The sequence below is a fragment of the Sardina pilchardus genome, chromosome 3 (genome assembly GCF_963854185.1).
Source record: "Sardina pilchardus chromosome 3, fSarPil1.1, whole genome shotgun sequence".
Classification (NCBI taxonomy): domain Eukaryota; kingdom Metazoa; phylum Chordata; class Actinopteri; order Clupeiformes; family Clupeidae; genus Sardina; species Sardina pilchardus.
This window is the reverse complement of record NC_084996.1, coordinates 6,959,537-6,976,923: the sequence shown is the minus strand read 5'-3', so window position 1 is coordinate 6,976,923 and position 17,387 is coordinate 6,959,537. Positions and strand designations below refer to the sequence as shown.

Below are 17,387 nucleotides of genomic sequence, written 5' to 3'. Positions count from 1 at the left end.
TTTTCTCTCTCTCTCCCTCTCAGATTGGGTATACAGGTTGCGGAATGAATCCTGCCAGGTCATTTGGCCCTGCTATGGTGATACAAAATTTCAATAACCATTGGGTAGGTAACACAAGGCACACACACAAACAAACACAGACACACACAGACACACACACACACACACACACACACACACAGAGAGAGAGATACACAACACACACACAGACAGACAGACACACACACACACACACACACACACACAGACACACACACTATCTCTCTCTCAGACACACACACACACACACACTTCTCTGTCACTCTCCTTCTCTTATTGTACTGTACATGCCTGCTCACCATGCTGCATTCTCCGGGGCAGGTGTATTGGGTGGGGCCGTGTGCGGGGGCCGTGTTGGCCTGGCTCCTCCACGACGTGCTGCTGTGGCCCCGCTGGAGCGGCGCAGGACACTGGGCCACCGAGCTCAGGAGGCTCCTCCTCACCCCGACCCAGAGCACACAGCGGGATTAGAGCAGGACACTTGATTAAGAAGACACATCAGCACATGCACATTTGCAGGGATACTCTCTCTCTCTCTTTCTCTCTTTCTCTCTCTCTCTCTCTCTCTCTCTCTCTCTCTCTCTCCCTCTCTGTTTCTCTCTCTCTCTTTCTCTCCCTCTCTCTTTCTCTCCCACTCTCTCTCCCATTCTCTCTCTCTCTCTCTCTCACTTTCTGTCTCTCACACACACACTGGCACATACACAAAGACCACAAATATGCTACATACTGTACACATGCACAGGAACAAACCTGAACCACAGATATGCTACATGTATATATATATCGAAAGCATGATTAGCGCAATCTATAACAAAGACCGACTGACACCACACATATGCTCACAAACATGAACTCATTCAAATCAGACAGCTCTTCCTCAAGGCTCCAAGAAAGCACACTACAAGCACCAACACAAGCAAATATACACAAAATAGTCTCGCCCACATGCACATACAAGACACGTAAAACCCACATACAAAAGCGCAGTGCCAACATTGTCCTTTTGTCTTCTAAAATAATTTTGGCACTAGTATGACACAAGTTCACGCGGGTACATTCAGCCCCTGATGAAAGTGGATCTGTCTGGTGTCCTCCTTTTTATATCTGCAGGGCCATTTTTATACTGAACTTTTCACCTCCCTCAGTAAAGACAATTTTATAATTGTATTATTATGATACTATGTGCTTTATGATTCATTTTACACTATGTTTTATAGAGATGGGATAGTGCTGGTAAATGGTCTATGCATTGCAGCTGTTTGATGTATGTGTTTTATGAGTCCAAATAAATGAGAAGCTGGAACGTGATTTAGAGCTGTGTGACAATCTGATTGGATGAAAGGTGAACTTTGGTTCATGCACCTACATACAGTACATGTCTGGATCTCAGCCCGTATGGTCCTCTGTCCCTTTCATCAATGTGTCAGAACATCCTACCTGGCCTTCCTCCCACTCTTCCTCCTCCTCCTCCTCCTCCTCCTCCTCCTTCTCCTCCTCTGGGTCATCCTTCATCTCTCATTTTTGCTGTGCATGCCTGTGTTTTCTTTCCTCTTCGTTGGTTATATATACTGCCCAGGAACTGATTTATTCATCCCAAAGCTCTGGGAAGCTCCGTGCATTGAAATATTACCCAGTATCAAAATACTGTAGTCTGTTGGATGATGACTTTGCAATTTAGAAATTTAGTAAGGGGGTTTATTACAGTGTACTTATCATGTTAGTGCACATACAGTAGGAACAAAGGAATCACATTTAGTCTATATGTAGGTCTTAGAAATAAGAAGCACAGATACTAATTGGTCCCTCAATCATTGAGGATACACAAAAACCTGCAAGTGAACTTAAGCTATTGTGCAAACACTAGCAGACTAAGAACCCGTGCCGTGGAAGGGTCTCATTGAAAGAATAGTAAGAACATGCAGACCAGACAGCAGCATTACTGTACAAGACTTATCCACAGGAAACAGTTGACACTATCAACACTGAGGCCTCGACCATGCCAGTGAACACTCAAAAAGAATATTCATATCTAACCAAAAGGAAGCATTGGAGTTAAGGGATACTCAGACAGGAAGTCACACTCTGTGTACAGGAAATGACAAAGAAACAGTCCAAAACTCCAGCGAGGAGGGTAAGAGTGGAGGAGCAGGGGGCAGAGGGGCAGTAAAGGCTCAGAAGATGGCGGGGGAGAGAAGGTGTCCGTCTCGGGTGGTTCACCTGCGGCTGCTCCTCCTCATCATCGCACCTGGCGTGCACCAAGCACTGAACATCAACCAGAACAATGTGACCATCTACAGCGGGCCAGAGGGCAGCTACTTTGGCTTCTCGGTGGATTTCTTTAAGGCTTCAGGTCAAGGGTGAGTTTGATCTACCACATGTATTTGATCTGCACATGACTGCATGCAGTGGTGCAGGTAAAGCAAGTTGCTTGTAAGGTGTACGACCAAAGTCTAAAGGGTCTCCTGACTGGAGGCTATTTGGTATACAGTACATGCACTAACTTAATCTGGTAGAGAAGCTATGATATCTAGCCTCTTTCAAACCTCTAAAGCAGATGACTTAGGAGATCTAAAAATGAATGAAAATTGACTTATTTACAGAAAGATTTGTGTGTGTTTAAAGGAAAACTAATTTCGAATTTTGTAAATATTTACATGGCCTGGACTCGACATAACTCAAGAATTTGGTTCCCTGCTTTCTTTTGCTAATTACAGTGCATGAAAATGCACTGTACTGTTCTTCCTAGTCTTCTTATTATTACAGTGCATGAAAATGCACTGTACTGTTCTTCCTAGGCTTCTTCTTCTTATTATTACAGTGCATGAAAATGCACTGTACTGTTCTTCCTATTCTTCTTATTATTATAGTGCATGAAAATGCACTATACTGTTCTTCCAAGTCTTCTTCCGCAACTTCTTATTATTCTTCTTCTAACGCACGCAATTCAGCTTGAACCGTTTAACGTAGAAACTTCATTCAAACGTTGTTGCGTAGGTCTTGCTTATGCCATGTGTGCTTTGTATTTTTCAACTTTGAAACTTTTATACTTTTTAAACTATTAGTTAAAAACTATTACAATTTCCCCCATAGACTTAACATTGCTCATTATGACATCACGGCAGCAATTAGAATCTTACGCCAGGTGGCCGGCCACCTGGGCACCAACTGTCAGTTTCTCTGGCTTTAAGCATACAGTCTCTCAGAAGACTACATATCCTGTTAACTGTCCTCTGTCCACAACTGTTTCAAAATAAAAGTCCTCACTGCAATAATACACTATTAAATCATTTAACCATTGAAACTACTCAACTATTTAACTGTTCAACCATTCCAACTGTCAGTTATCATCCACTATGCCTCCAGTCAACTACATGAAACCTCCATGTACCTAGCAACCACCATAGCAACCATTAAAATTAAGTGTTTATGACCGTTTCCATAGCAACCAACATGATTATACAGCAGTAACTTCTTGTTTATTGATAATGGCCACCATGGATACCCTAGCAACAAATGTTTCAAAATAAAAGTCCTCACTAGCAAGTTAGCTAGTTAGCACGGTTAGCATAGTTAGCATTGTTAGCATTTTTAGCATAACTGCAAAAAAGCATCAACTAAGTTAGCTAATCAACCTGGTTAGCATTGTTAGTAAAGTTAGCATAATTAACATTTTTAGCGTAACTGCTAGAAATCATTACCTAAGTTAGCTAATCAACATTTTAACATGGATAGAAATCATTAGTTAAGTTAGAGCTGGAATGTTTCATCTTTAAACTGTCTACCTTCACACTATCAACTCTCTGTAAACTATGCAACCACCATGTTTACCCTAGCTACACCTTAGTAACCATATCTACATTATCTATCTATTTTTGCATTTTCATGCACTGGTAATTCCTTGGAATTGCATTTCTAGTTATTATTATTATAGTGCATGAAAATGCACTATACTGTTATTCCAAGTCTTCTTATTATTACAGTGCATGAGTTAAGTTAGAGCTGGAATGTTTCACACTATCAACTCTCTGTAAACTATGCAACCACCATGTTTACCCTAGCTACACCTTAGTAACCATATCTACATTATCTATCTATTTTTGCAGTTTCATGCACTGGTAATTCCTTGGAATTGCATTTCTAGTTATTATTATAGTGCATGAAAATGCACTATATTGTTCTTCCTAGGTTTCTTATTATTATAATTCTTTTTCTTCTAACGCTCGCAATTCAGCTTGAACCGTTTAACGTAGAAACTTGATTCAAACTTTGCTACGTAGGTCTTACTAAGGAGACCTGTGCAATATATTTTTCAACTTTGGAACTTTTATACTTTTTAAACTGTAAATTAAAAACTATTAAACATTTCCCCATAGACTTAACATTGCTCATTATGACATCACGGCAGCAATTAGAATGTTACGCCAGGTGGCCAGTCCAGGTGCAGCAGCTCTCTCTCTCTCTCAGGCTACATACACTGGCTCTCTTAAGACTAGCCAGTTAAATTGATTACACCTGTATCTGTATCCACTACTCTCAGTAGAGAGCTGTGTCTCTCCAGTCTACAAGAATATAAGGCACATTCCATCCAACTTTCTATCCATTCATCTTCTTCAGACCATTCACTCATCCACCCATTAAACTGTCTATCAACATCTATTAAACAATCTGCCTATCAACATCCATTAAACTCTCTGTCTATCAACATTAATTAGACTATATCTACATTCAACTTTTAAATGATTTACTCTGTGTCAGGCTTTAAGCACACTCTCTCTTAAGACTAGCCAGTTAAATTGATTACACCTGTATCAACTACTCTCAGAGAGCTGTATCAGTGTCTCTCTTAACAAGAATATAAGGCACATTCCATCCAACCTTCTATCCATTCATCTTCTTCAGACCATTCACTCATCCACCCATTAAACTGTCAATCAATATCTATTAAACAATCTGCCTATCAACATCCATTAAACATTCTATCTATCAACATTAATTAGACTATCTACATACAACTTTCAAAGTATTTACTGTGGGTGCCTCTCAAGCAGCGTTTATATGTCCTCCCTCGCTCCTCGATCCTCAATGATCTACATAAAGAAAGATAGAAGAAGGGCTAGACTATCCCATTGTTGCCGCTCCATCATTCTTTATGTAGATCAGTGAGGATCGAGGAGCGAGAGAGGACGCGTAAACGCTATATGAGAGGCACCTTCTGTCTCAGGCTTTAAGCATACAATCTCATTTAGACTACAGATTCTGTTTCACTACTTCCTCTGTCCACAACTGTTTCAAAATAAAGGTCCTCACTGCAATAATACACTATTAAATCATTTAACCATTGTAACTACTCAACTATTTAACTGTTCAACCATTCCAACTGTCAGTTATCAACTATGCCTCCAGTCAACTACACGAAACCTCCATGTACCTAGCAATCAACATACCAACCATTAAAATTAAGCGTTTATGACCGTTTCCATAGCAACCAACATGATTATGCTGCAGTAACTTCTTGCTTCCTGATAGTGGCCACCATGGATACCCTAGCAACAAATGTTTCAAAATAAAAGTCCTCACTAGCAAGTTAGCTAGTTAGCATGGTTAGCATAGTTAACATTGTTAGCATAGTTAGCATTTTTAGCATAACTGCAAAAAACATCTAACTAAGTTAGCTAATCAACCTGGTTAGCATTGTTAGCAATTTTAGCATAGTTAGCATTTTTAGCATTATTGCTAGAAATCATCAGTTAAGTTAGCTAATCAACCTGGTTAGCATTGTTAGTTTAAGTTAGCATTGTTACCATAGTTAGCATTGCTAGCATAGTTAGCATTTTTAGCATAACTGCTAGAAATCATTAGCTAAGTTAGCTAATCAACCTGGTTAACACTGTGAGCATAGTTAGCATAGTTAACATTTTTACCATTACTGCATGAAATCAGTAGCCAAGCTAACCAATCAACCTGGTTATCATTGTTACCATAGTTAACATTTTAACATGAATAGAAATCAGCAAATCAAAATGTTTCAGCTTTAAACTGTCTACCTTCACACTATCAACTCTCTGTAAACTATGCAACCACCATATTTACCCTAGCTACACCTTAGTAACCATATCTACATTATCTATCTATTTTTGCATTTCATGCACTGGTAATTCCTTGGAATTGCATTTCTAGTTAAACTTCTTCTTCTAACGCTCGCAATTCAGCTTCAACCGTTTAACGTAGAAACTTCATTCAAACTTTGTTGCGTAGGTCTTGCTTATGCCATACGTGCTTTGTATTTTTCAACTTTGTAACTTTTATACTTTTTAAACTATTAGTTAAAAACTATCACCATTTCCCCCATAGACTTAACATTGCTCATTATGACATCACGGCAGCAATTAGAATGTTACCCCAGCTGGTCAGCCACCTGGGCACCAACTGTCAGTTTCTCTCAGGCTCCTCTCTGAAGACTACATATTCTGTTCCCCTGTATCCTCTGCGCACAACAGTATCAAAATAAGTCCTCCTAATTCCATCCAACTTTATATCCATTCATCTTCTTCAAACCATTCACTCATCCACCCATTCTAAACAGTCTGCCTATCAACAACATCAATTAGACGCTCTACATTGAACTTTTAAACAATCTACTCTGTCTCAGGCTGGCTCTCTTAAGACTAGCCAGTTAAATTGATTACACCTGTATCTGTATCCACTACTCTCAGTAGAGAGCTGTGTCTCTCCATTCTACAAGAATATAAGGCACATTCCATCCAACATTCTATCCATTCATCTTCTTCAGACCATTCACTCATCCACCCATTAAACTGTCTATCAACATCTATTAAACAATCTGTCTATCAACATCCATTAAACTCTCTGTCTATCAACATTAATTAGACTATCTACATTCAACTTTTAAATTATTTACTGTCTCAGGCTTTAAGAGTACACGCTGGCTCTCTTAAGACTAGCCAGTTAAATTGATTACACCTGTGTCAACTACTCTCAGAGAGCTGTATCAGTGTCTCTCTTAACAAGAATATAAGGCACATTCCATCCAACCTTCTATCCATTCATCTTCTTCAGACCATTCACTCATCCACCCATTAAACTGTCAATCAATATCTATTAAACAATCTGCCTATCAACATCCATTAAACATTCTGTCTATCAACATTAATTAGACTATATACAACTTTTAAAGTATTTACTGTGGGTCCCTCTCAAGCAGTGTTTATATGTCCTCCCTCGCTCCTCGATCCTCAATGATCTACATAAAGAAAGATAGAAGAAGGGCTAGACTATCCCATTGTTGCCGCTCCATCATTCTTTATGTAGATCAGTGAGGAGCGAGAGAGGACGCGTAAACGCTATATATGAGAGGCACCTTCTGTCTCAGGCTTTAAGCATACAATCTCATTAAGACTACAGATCCTGTTTCACTACTTCCTCTGTCCACAACTGTTTCAAAATAAAGGTCCTCACTGCAATAATACACTATTAAATCATTTAACCACTGAAACTACTCAACTATTGAACTGTTCAACCATTCCAACTGTCAGTTATCATCCACTATGCCTCCAGTCAACTACATGAAACCTCCATGTACCTAGCAACCAACATAGCAACCATTAAAATTAAGTGTTTATGACCGTTTCCATAGCAACCAACATGATTATACTGCAGTAACTTCTTGTTTCCTGATAGTGGCCACCATGGATACCCTAGCAACAAATGTTTCAAAATAAAAGTCCTCACTAGCAAGTTAGCTAGTTAGCATGGTTAGCATAGTTAGCATTGTTAGCATTTTTAGCATAACTGCAAAAAATCATAAACTAAGTAAGCTAATCAACCTGGTTAGCATTGTTAGCAAATTTAGCATTGTTAGCATAGTTAGCATTTTTAGCATTACTGCTAGGAATCATCGGTTAAGTTAGCTAATCAACCTGGTTAGCATTTTTAGTAAAGTTAGCATTGCTAGCATAATAAGCATTTTTAGCGTAACTGCTAGAAATCATTAGCTAAGTTAGCTAATCAACATTTTAACATGAATAGAAATCATTAGTTAAGTTAGAACTGGAACGTTTCATCTTTAAACTGTCTACCTTCACACTATCAACTCTCTGTAAACTATGCAACCACCATGTCTACCCTAGCTACACCTTAGTAACCATATCTACATTATCTATCTATTTTTGCATTTTCATGCACTGGTAATTCCTTGGAATTGCATTTCTAGTTCTTCTTCTAACGCACGCAAATCAGCTAGAACCGTTTAACGTAGAAACTTCATTCAAACTGCGTTACGTAGGTCTTACTTATGACATGTGTGCTATGACTTTTCAACTTTGTAACTTTTATACTTTTTAAACTATTAGTTAAAAACTATTACAATTTCCCCCATAGACTTAACATTGCTCATTATGACATCACGGCAGCAATTAGAATCTTACGCCAGGTGGCCGGCCACCTGGGCACCAACTGTCAGTTTCTCTGGCTAAAAGCATACAGTCTCTCAGAAGACTACATATCCTGTTCACTGTTTCCTCTGTCCACAACTGTTTCAAAATAAAAGTTCTCAGTGCAATAATACACCATTAAATCATTTAACCATTGAAACTACTCAACTATTGAACTGTTCAACCATTCCAACTGTCAGTATCATCCACTATGCCTCCAGTCAACTACATGAAACCTCCATCAACTGTATCAACATAAGTCTTCCTAATTCCATCCAACTTTCTATCCATTCATCTTCTTCAAACCATTCACTCATCCACCCATTCTAAACAGTCTGCCTATCAACATCAATGAGACGATCTACATTCAACTTTTAAACAATCTCCTCTGTCTCAGGCTCAGGTATCTCTACACTCTGGCTCTCTTAAGACTAGCCAGTTAAATTGATTACACCTGTATCTGTATCCACTACTCTCAGTAGAGAGCTGTGTCTCTCCATTCTACAAGAATATAAGGCACATTCCATCCAACTTTCTATCCATTCATCTTCTTCAAACCATTCACTCATCCACCCATTCTAAACAGTCTGCCTATCAACATCAATTAGACGATCTACATTCAACTTTTAAACAATCTCCTCTGTCTCAGGCTCAGGTATCTCTACACTCTGGCTCTCTTAAGACTAGCCAGTTAAATTGATTACACCTGTATCTGTATACACTACTCTCAGTAGAGAGCTGTGTCTCCATTCGACAAGAATATAAGGCACATTCCATCCAACTTTCTATCCATTCATCTTCTTCAGACCATTGACTCATCCACCCATTAAACTGTCTATCAACATCCATTAAACTCTCTATCTATCAACATTAATTAGACTATCTACATTCAACTTTTAAATTATTTACTCTGTCTCAGGCTTTAAGGATACACTCTGGCTCTCCTAAGACTAGCCAGTTAAATTGATTACACCTGTATCAACTGTCAGTTTCTCTGGCTTTAAGCATACAATCTCTCTGAAGACTACATATCCTGTTAACTGTTTCCTCTGTCCACAACTGTTTAAAAATAAAAGTCCTCACTGCAATAATACACTATTAAATCATTTAACCATTGAAACTACTCAACTATTTAACTGTTCAACCATTCCAACTGTCAGTTATCATCAACTATGCCTCCAGTCAACTACATGAAACCTCCATGTACCTAGCAACCAACATAGCAACCATTAAAATTAAGTGTTTATGACCGTTTCCATAGCAACCAACATGATTATACTGCAGTAACTTCTTGGTTCCTGATAGTGGCCACCATGGATACCCTAGCAACAAATGTTTCAAAATAAAAGTCCTCACTAGCAAGTTAGCTAGTTAGCATGGTTAGCGTACGCTAGTTAGCATGGTTAGCATAGTTAACATTTTTAGCATAACTGCAAAAAAATCATCAACTAAGTTAGCTAATCAACCTGGTTAGCATTGTTAGCAAATTTAGCATTGTTAGCATAGTTAGCATTTCTAGCATTACTGCTAGAAATCAGCGGTTAAGTTAGCTAATCAACCTGGTTAGCATTGTTAGTAAAGTAGCATTGCTAGCATAATTAGCATTTTAGCATAACTGCTAGAATTCATTAGCTAAGTTAGCTAATCAACATTTTAACATGAATAGAAATCATTAGTTAAGTTAGAACTGGAATGTTTCATCTTTAAACTGTCTACCTTCACACTATCAACTCTCTGTAAACTATGCAACCACCATGTTTACGCTAGCTACACCTTAGTAACCATATCTACATTATCTATCTATTTTTGCATTTTCATGCACTGGTAATTCCTTGGAATTGCATTTCTAGTTATCTTTATTATTATTCCGCTGACAGCTTTTTCTAACCGCAATTTCTCTTCAACCGTTTAACTTAGAAACTTCATTCAAACTTTGTAACGTAGGTATTCTAATGGATCGGGTTGCTATGACTTTTCAACTTTGTAACTTTTATACTTTTTGGACTATAAATTAAAAACTATTAAAAATTTCCCCATAGACTTAACATTGGCCTCTATGACATCACAATCGGGTCGTTGAGCAATTAGAATCTTATGCCAGGTGGCCAGCCCCACCTGCAGCAGCCCTCTCTCTCTCAGACTTTAAGCATACAATCTCTCTGTGAAGACTACATATCCTGTTAACTGTTTCCTCTGTCCACAACTGTTTCAAAATAAAAGTCCTCACTGCAATAATACACTATTAAATCATTTAACCACTGAAACTACTCAACTATTTAACTGTTCAACCATTCCAACTGTCAGTTATCATCAACTATGCCTCCAGTCAACTAAATGAAACCTCCATATACCTAGCAACCAACATAGCAACCATTAAAATTAAGCGTTTTTGACAGTTTCCATAGCAACCAACATGATTATACTACAGTAACTTCTTTATTCCTGATAGTGGGCACCATGGATACCCTAGCAACTACTGTTTCAAAATAAAAGTCCTCACTAGCAAGTTAGCATAGTTAGCATAGTTAGCATTTTTAGCATAACTGCTAAAATGATTAGCTAAGTTAGCTAATCAACCTGGTTAACATTGTTAGCATTGTTAGCATAGTTAGCATTTTTAGCACAACTGCTAAAATGATTAGCTAAGTTAGCTAATCAATGTGGTTAGCATTGTTAACATAGTTAACAATGTTAGCATAGTTATCATTTTTAGCATTACTGCTAGAAATCATCAGCTAAGTTAACTTATCAACCTGGTTAGCATTGTTAGCATAGTTAACATTTTAGAATACCTGTTAGAAAGTATTAGTTAAGTTAGAACAGGAATGTTTAAGCTTTAAAATGTCTACCTTAACACTATCAACTCTCTTTAAACTATGCAACCACCATGTTTACCCTAGCTACACCTTAGTAGCCATATCTACATTTTTTTGCATTTTCATGCACTGGTAATTCCTTGGAATTGCATTTCTAGTTATATTTTGACATTTTTTATATATCTTATATATATTTTATATATTTTATTACAGTACATGCAAATGCACTGTACTGTTCTTCCTAGGCTTCTTATTATTATTCTGCTTACCACTTTTTCTAACCGCAATTTCTCTTCAACCGTTTAACTTAGAAACTTCATTCAAACTTTGTAACGTAGGTATTCTAATGGATCGGGTTGCTATGACTTTTCAACTTTGTAACTTTTATACTTTTTGAACTATTAAATAAAAACTATTCAAAATTTCCCCATAGACTTAACATTGGCCTCTATGACATCACAATCGGGTCGTTGAGCAATTAGAATCTTATGCCAGGTGGCCAGCCCCACCTGCAGCAGCCCTCTCTCTCTCAGGCTTTAAGCATACAATCTCTCTGTGAAGACTACATATCCTGTTAACTGTTTCCTCTTTCCACAACTGTTTCAAAATAAAAGTCCTCACTGCAATAATACACTATTAAATCATTTAACCACTGAAACTACTCAACTATTTAACTGTTCAACCATTCCAACAGTCAGTTATCATCAACTATGCCTCCAGTCAACTAAATGAAACCTCCATGTACCTAGCAACCAACATAGCAACCATTAAAACTAAGCGTTTTTGACAGTTTCCATAGCAACCAACATGATTATACTACAGTAACTTCTTTATTCCTGATAGTGGGCACCATGGATACCCTAGCAACTACTGTTTCAAAATAAAAGTCCTCACTAGCAAGTTAGCATTGTTAGCATGGATAGCATAGTTAGCATTTTTAGCATAACTGCTAAAAATGATTAGCTAAGTTAGCTAATCAACCTGGTTAGCATTGTTAGCATTGTTAACATTGTTAGCATTGTTAGCATAGTAAGCATTTTTAGCACAACTGCTAAAATGATTAGCTAAGTTAGCTAATCAACATGGTTAGCATTGTTAACATAGTTAGCAATGTTAGCATAGTTAGCATTTTTAGCATTACTGCTAGAAATCATCAGCTAAGTTAACTTATCAACCTGGTTAGCATTGTTAGCATAGTCAACATTTTAGAATACCTGTTAGAAATCATTAGTTAAGTTAGAACAGGAATGTTTAAGCTTTAAAATGTCTACCTTAACACCATCAACTCTCTTTAAACTATGCAACCACCATGTTTACCCTAGCTACACCTTAGTAGCCATATCTACATTTTTTTGCATTTTCATGCACTGGTAATTCCTTGGAATTGCATTTCTAGTTATTATATTTTTAGCACTATTAGAACCCTTTCACCTTTTATTCAATGTCAACTACTTAACGCAAAAGCTCTCGGTCATCAAAACAGCATTACTCTTACATTTTTCCACAACACAACATATTTTGCCATCTGTAAGGCTGTCACCACATCTCTTCCAGTATCAGCCTGGTAGTGGGGGCTCCGCAGGACAACTCAACCCAGACTAATGTAAAAGTGGGGGGATCGGTGTATCACTGTCCCTGGTCAGCAGACGGAGGGACATGCCAAACAGTGGAGTTTGATCCAAAGGGTGAGGACCATGTGCCCAATGTCAGTTTATTTGTGTGTGTGTGCGTGTGTGCGTGCGTGTGCGTGTGTGTGCAGTGTGCGTGCGTGCGTGTGTGCATGCGTGCGTGCATGCGTGCGTGCGTGCGTGTGTGTGCGAGCAAATATCAGATTACTGACCATACTGGTCATTCTAAAGAAATGCATACTGTATTACTACTGTTAACATTCTAACATTAACTGAAACAATTCTAAATATTTTGTGTGAATGAATGACTGTGTGTGTGTGTGTGTGTGTGTGTGTGTGTGTGTGTGTGTGTGTGTGCGCGCGCGCGCATGTGTGTGTGTTTAGGTGATGAAGAGTACATAGTGGGCGATGTCACACTGAAGCTGTCTAAATCGCATCAGTGGTTCGGGGCGAGTGTGCGTGCCGTGGACCAATATATCCTGGTGAGCTGAGCGCTGAGACCGGATGCCAAATGAAACATCTGCAGGAGACATCTCCACTCCTAACCTTGCTCTCGAGGAAATTCCATAAAGTCCAGAAATCTCGTTTGAATTCAGCCAGAATCATTCAATCAAACATGTTGTCCTCTCTCCATCTGCCCTCCACACTCTTCTTCCCTCCATGTGTGTGTTCTCCTCCTGCATCTCCTTTCCTTGCGTCTTTAACGAGTGATTTCACCCGTCGTTTCCCATCTCTAGGCCTGTGCCCCACTATTCCACTGGAATGTCCTCAACAGCTATGAAGACTCCCAGAACACGCCGGTGGGAAACTGCTTCCTGAAGGATGTTACCACTGGCCTGGTGTCCACCTACTCCCCCTGCAGGGATAAACTGGTGGAGTCCCACTACAAAGCCACCAGCTATGGTACCTTACCTCTCACTGGCACCAAGAACTGTGACCAGAGAACTATTGTCTGTGGGTATAGTTGATGCAACTGACAATATGTGGAATAAGTGTTTGTGATTTTTTCTCTTTTTTTCTTTGCAGTGAATGACAAGCGCTACTGCGAGGCAGGGTTTAGTGCTGATATCACAAAGGTATGAGAGTGTATTAAAAGTGAATTCAGTACACATACTCTCTGTCTTTCTCACATACGCACACACACACACACACACACACACACACACACACACACATACCCCACACACCCAAATTGTCTTCCTTTTTTTCAATCTAGAATGGAACCGTTGTGATTGGTGCCCCAGGAAGTCTCTACTTTCAAGGTGATGTTTTTCATCCTCTTCTCAAAATAGTTCCAAAGTGCGATGTTTGACAAACTAATTAGGGGGAAAGAAAGGATGTCAGAAAGGAATAGTGATGACTTGGTGAAGCAGGTACTGTACTATGTAACTCTGTGATATCCTCCCTATTGCTCCCTTTTTGCATTTTGCAGGTCAGATCTTCACCGCAACCCTGGATGATTTAACTAACCCGAGGAGACGAGCTGATCCCTACCTCCCATCAAGGGGTGTCGGGCGGGAAATTAACGCTTTTCAGGAGAGATATTCAAACACATACAGTGGTAAGACAGAGCTTTTATCATCCCAGCTTGTGTGTGTGTGTGTGTGTGTGTGTGTGTGTGTGTAATTGAAACTGTATCCCATCTTTTGTCTTTCACAGGTTATTCTGTTACCACTGGATATCTCACAGGGGACAGCATTCAAGGTTTAGAATCTTTTTTTACCAAAACCGATGATTGATGTCAGTAATGATTGACTGATTCAGTGATGTATTTATTTTGTTGTATTTGTAATACTGATGGTAGACTTGAGCTAAGTGTGTGTTTTTAATCTCCTTGATTTAGATTATTTGGTTGGTTACCCTAACGATCGTGACACGTCTGGATCAGTAAGAATAGTATTTTCTACTACAGCTGTTGCAGTCTGCTTCTATTACCTGGGAATAACAAATGTTGTCACATTTTGCTATATTTATCCTAGGGTCCCCTGGATTTAGCATATACCCTAGTTATACATAAATATGCCCTTTTTCTGCCCTGTGATTATACGTTTTTACAGAAAATTTTACAAAATGTGCTTCTCTAGGTCAGAATCTACAATGGAAGGCTTGAATTAAAAAAGAAGTTCTATGGAACTCAGGTGAGATTCCTAAACGATCACACTGACATCACTTGTCGTTAAGACGTTAGTGAACACAAGATGTCAAGTTGAAATAACATCTACCTAGCGCAAACGACATATTGTTCTCGACTCCGGCGGTTTAAGCTGCTGAGAATACCCCAACATGACGCCTTAGAGATGTTATGCATAGTTTGACGCATGTAGCCTACTCTATATTCCTTCGCGTCATAGGTAGCCCCTACCAGAGACTGATAAACACATTGGTATTAGGCTCACACCTCCCGCATGATAAATTTGCGCCTGCCATATCCCACCTCCGCACCTGTGAAGTGTATAATGCCTCGATCGCTGCGGCGAGCTGTGCTGCATGGCAGTAATCCCACTAAGTGCCCGTGCCTCCATGTCCCCCCGTGCTTTCAGCATGTCAACGTGTTGCCCTCTCTGTGCAGGTGGCAGCCTATTTCGGTCATGCTGTTGCGGTGACTGACATCAACAGCGACGGGTGGGTGCCATGCCGCACGCTTGTATGGTGAAGGTTAATAGCATTGCTGCTGTTGTTGGAAGTGATGCTATAGGCATGACTAATAAAAAAAAAAAGGCCCAGCCAGCACCCAGTCATTGGTATTCAATGGAATAGGAGATGGAATAGGACAGATATGGATGAAGATGGATGTGTGTGTGTGTGTGTGTGTGTGTGTGTGTGTGTAAAAGTGTTAGTAAAAGGTGTGGATGTACTGTATTATACTGTCTGTATGTATTGGTGTATGAGTGTTGGTGTGTCTAATATAAATAAGTGGCACTGGTAAGCTACATGTATGAACATGAATTATGTTGATTTAAAAAACTGTACTGATGTGCGAAAGAAAATCCCAAATAAATATAATTCTAAAAAAAAACAGTCATTGGTATTCAAGTTGCATGGTCAGGAACAGGGCCAAGTAAAACCTCTTCGCTTCCATCTTTTACACCATCTATATGAACTTATAGACATTTCAAATATCAAAATGGTTATATTAAAACCAATTGCCAAATTATGTAAAGAGTTTGCTTTTGGAACAATCCCACTCTTTGCTCCTTCGAGTAACTTCGTTGCCCATGTCTCTGCAGGAGAGAGGACATCCTGATCGGGGCACCGCTCCATATCGAACAGCTAGCCAATCAGCAGCAGCTGGAGGTGGGCCAGGTGTATGTCTACCTGCAGCAGGTCCGCTCCAAGTTCAATGGCCGCCCAGATCAGACGCTGACAGGTTCTTTGCCCTACGGACGCTTTGGAGCGTCTATCGCCCCACTGGGAGACCTGGACAACGATGGGTACAACGGTGAGACTTAAAATGGCAACCGTTCAAAAATGATGTTATTCATTCATATTCGTTTAAAGCAACACTAAAGCACTTTTCCTCTGTCGCACAAATGCTATTTGTTTATCCAGGAAATAACGATGTCCACAGACAAGTTAGAGTATGTTGCATGATTTTATGAAAGTATGATGTATTGCGACATTGAAGCAAGTCAAATTTGTGGTTTCTTATGTCTCATTCCATCGTAGCCTACTACAGAACTGCTACCTGCTGGTAAACTTACATAGTGCGGTTATAGCCAATAGAGGGCTGCGAAGCGAATGCAGAAGTGCTGTTCACACTGTTACAAGTTTATAATCCACTTAAATGATTCATGAAGCATTATTTTAAGGGACAAAAAAAAAATCTTTAGTGTTGCTTTAGAACAGTCCATGGAGGCCTGTTCATTCCCTGCATATTTTCCCATCATGCTCCAAGCACAGCTGACTGTTTTTCCCCCATTTGTGTGTTTGTTTGTGTCTATTCATCGGTTTCAGATGTGGCTGTTGGGGCTCCATCCTCTGATGGAAATGGCCGTGTGTTCATCTACATGGGGCAGAGTGAGGGTCTCTCCCCTCAGCCTGCCCAGGTCCTGGAGAGCCCCTTCCCCTCCTCACGCACCGCTCCGGCCTTCGGCTTCACTCTCAAGGGTGGCACTGACATGGACGATAACGGATACCCAGGTATGTTCGCACTGATGTGTCATTCATTCGTTCATTCATTCATTCATTCACTCACCCATCCATCACATCAGTCACTCTTCATAACCCTCACCAACACCATCATCACCCACTCATTCAACCCTTCATACAATGCCATCATTCATTCATTCATTCATTCATTCATTCATTCATTCATTCATGTTATTTTTTTCTTTTCATTCATGCTATTACAAGTTTTACAAACCTTTTTGATTTACCAAATTTGATTATAAATATCCTGTGCATTTTTCTCTGTTTTCTATTCTTTTTTATATTCTATGACTCAAAATATCCCT

At 39.4% G+C, this 17,387-nt stretch overlaps 2 protein-coding genes across 2 annotated transcripts in view; both read left to right on the top strand.

Annotated features, from left to right (window-relative positions):
- Window positions 1–510, top strand: part of LOC134075818 (lens fiber major intrinsic protein) — a 2,033-nt gene extending 1,523 nt beyond the window's left edge. The window contains exons 3-4 of the mRNA XM_062530877.1: window positions 24–104; window positions 361–510. Coding sequence (XP_062386861.1) covers window positions 24–104; window positions 361–510 — 231 coding nt within the window. The remainder of the gene's footprint in view (window positions 1–23; window positions 105–360) is intronic.
- A 1,683-nt stretch (window positions 511–2,193) lies between these two features.
- The window catches only part of itga2b (integrin, alpha 2b), a 28,821-nt gene continuing 13,627 nt past the window's right edge, over window positions 2,194–17,387 (top strand). Inside the window, exons 1-13 of the mRNA XM_062531589.1 lie at window positions 2,194–2,396; window positions 12,860–12,990; window positions 13,318–13,415; window positions 13,671–13,836; window positions 13,960–14,009; window positions 14,150–14,195; window positions 14,366–14,494; window positions 14,593–14,637; window positions 14,777–14,820; window positions 15,018–15,071; window positions 15,503–15,555; window positions 16,161–16,372; window positions 16,888–17,073. Of these exons, the coding sequence (XP_062387573.1) occupies window positions 2,218–2,396; window positions 12,860–12,990; window positions 13,318–13,415; window positions 13,671–13,836; window positions 13,960–14,009; window positions 14,150–14,195; window positions 14,366–14,494; window positions 14,593–14,637; window positions 14,777–14,820; window positions 15,018–15,071; window positions 15,503–15,555; window positions 16,161–16,372; window positions 16,888–17,073 (1,393 nt within the window). The 5' untranslated portion in view covers window positions 2,194–2,217. The remainder of the gene's footprint in view (window positions 2,397–12,859; window positions 12,991–13,317; window positions 13,416–13,670; window positions 13,837–13,959; window positions 14,010–14,149; window positions 14,196–14,365; window positions 14,495–14,592; window positions 14,638–14,776; window positions 14,821–15,017; window positions 15,072–15,502; window positions 15,556–16,160; window positions 16,373–16,887; window positions 17,074–17,387) is intronic.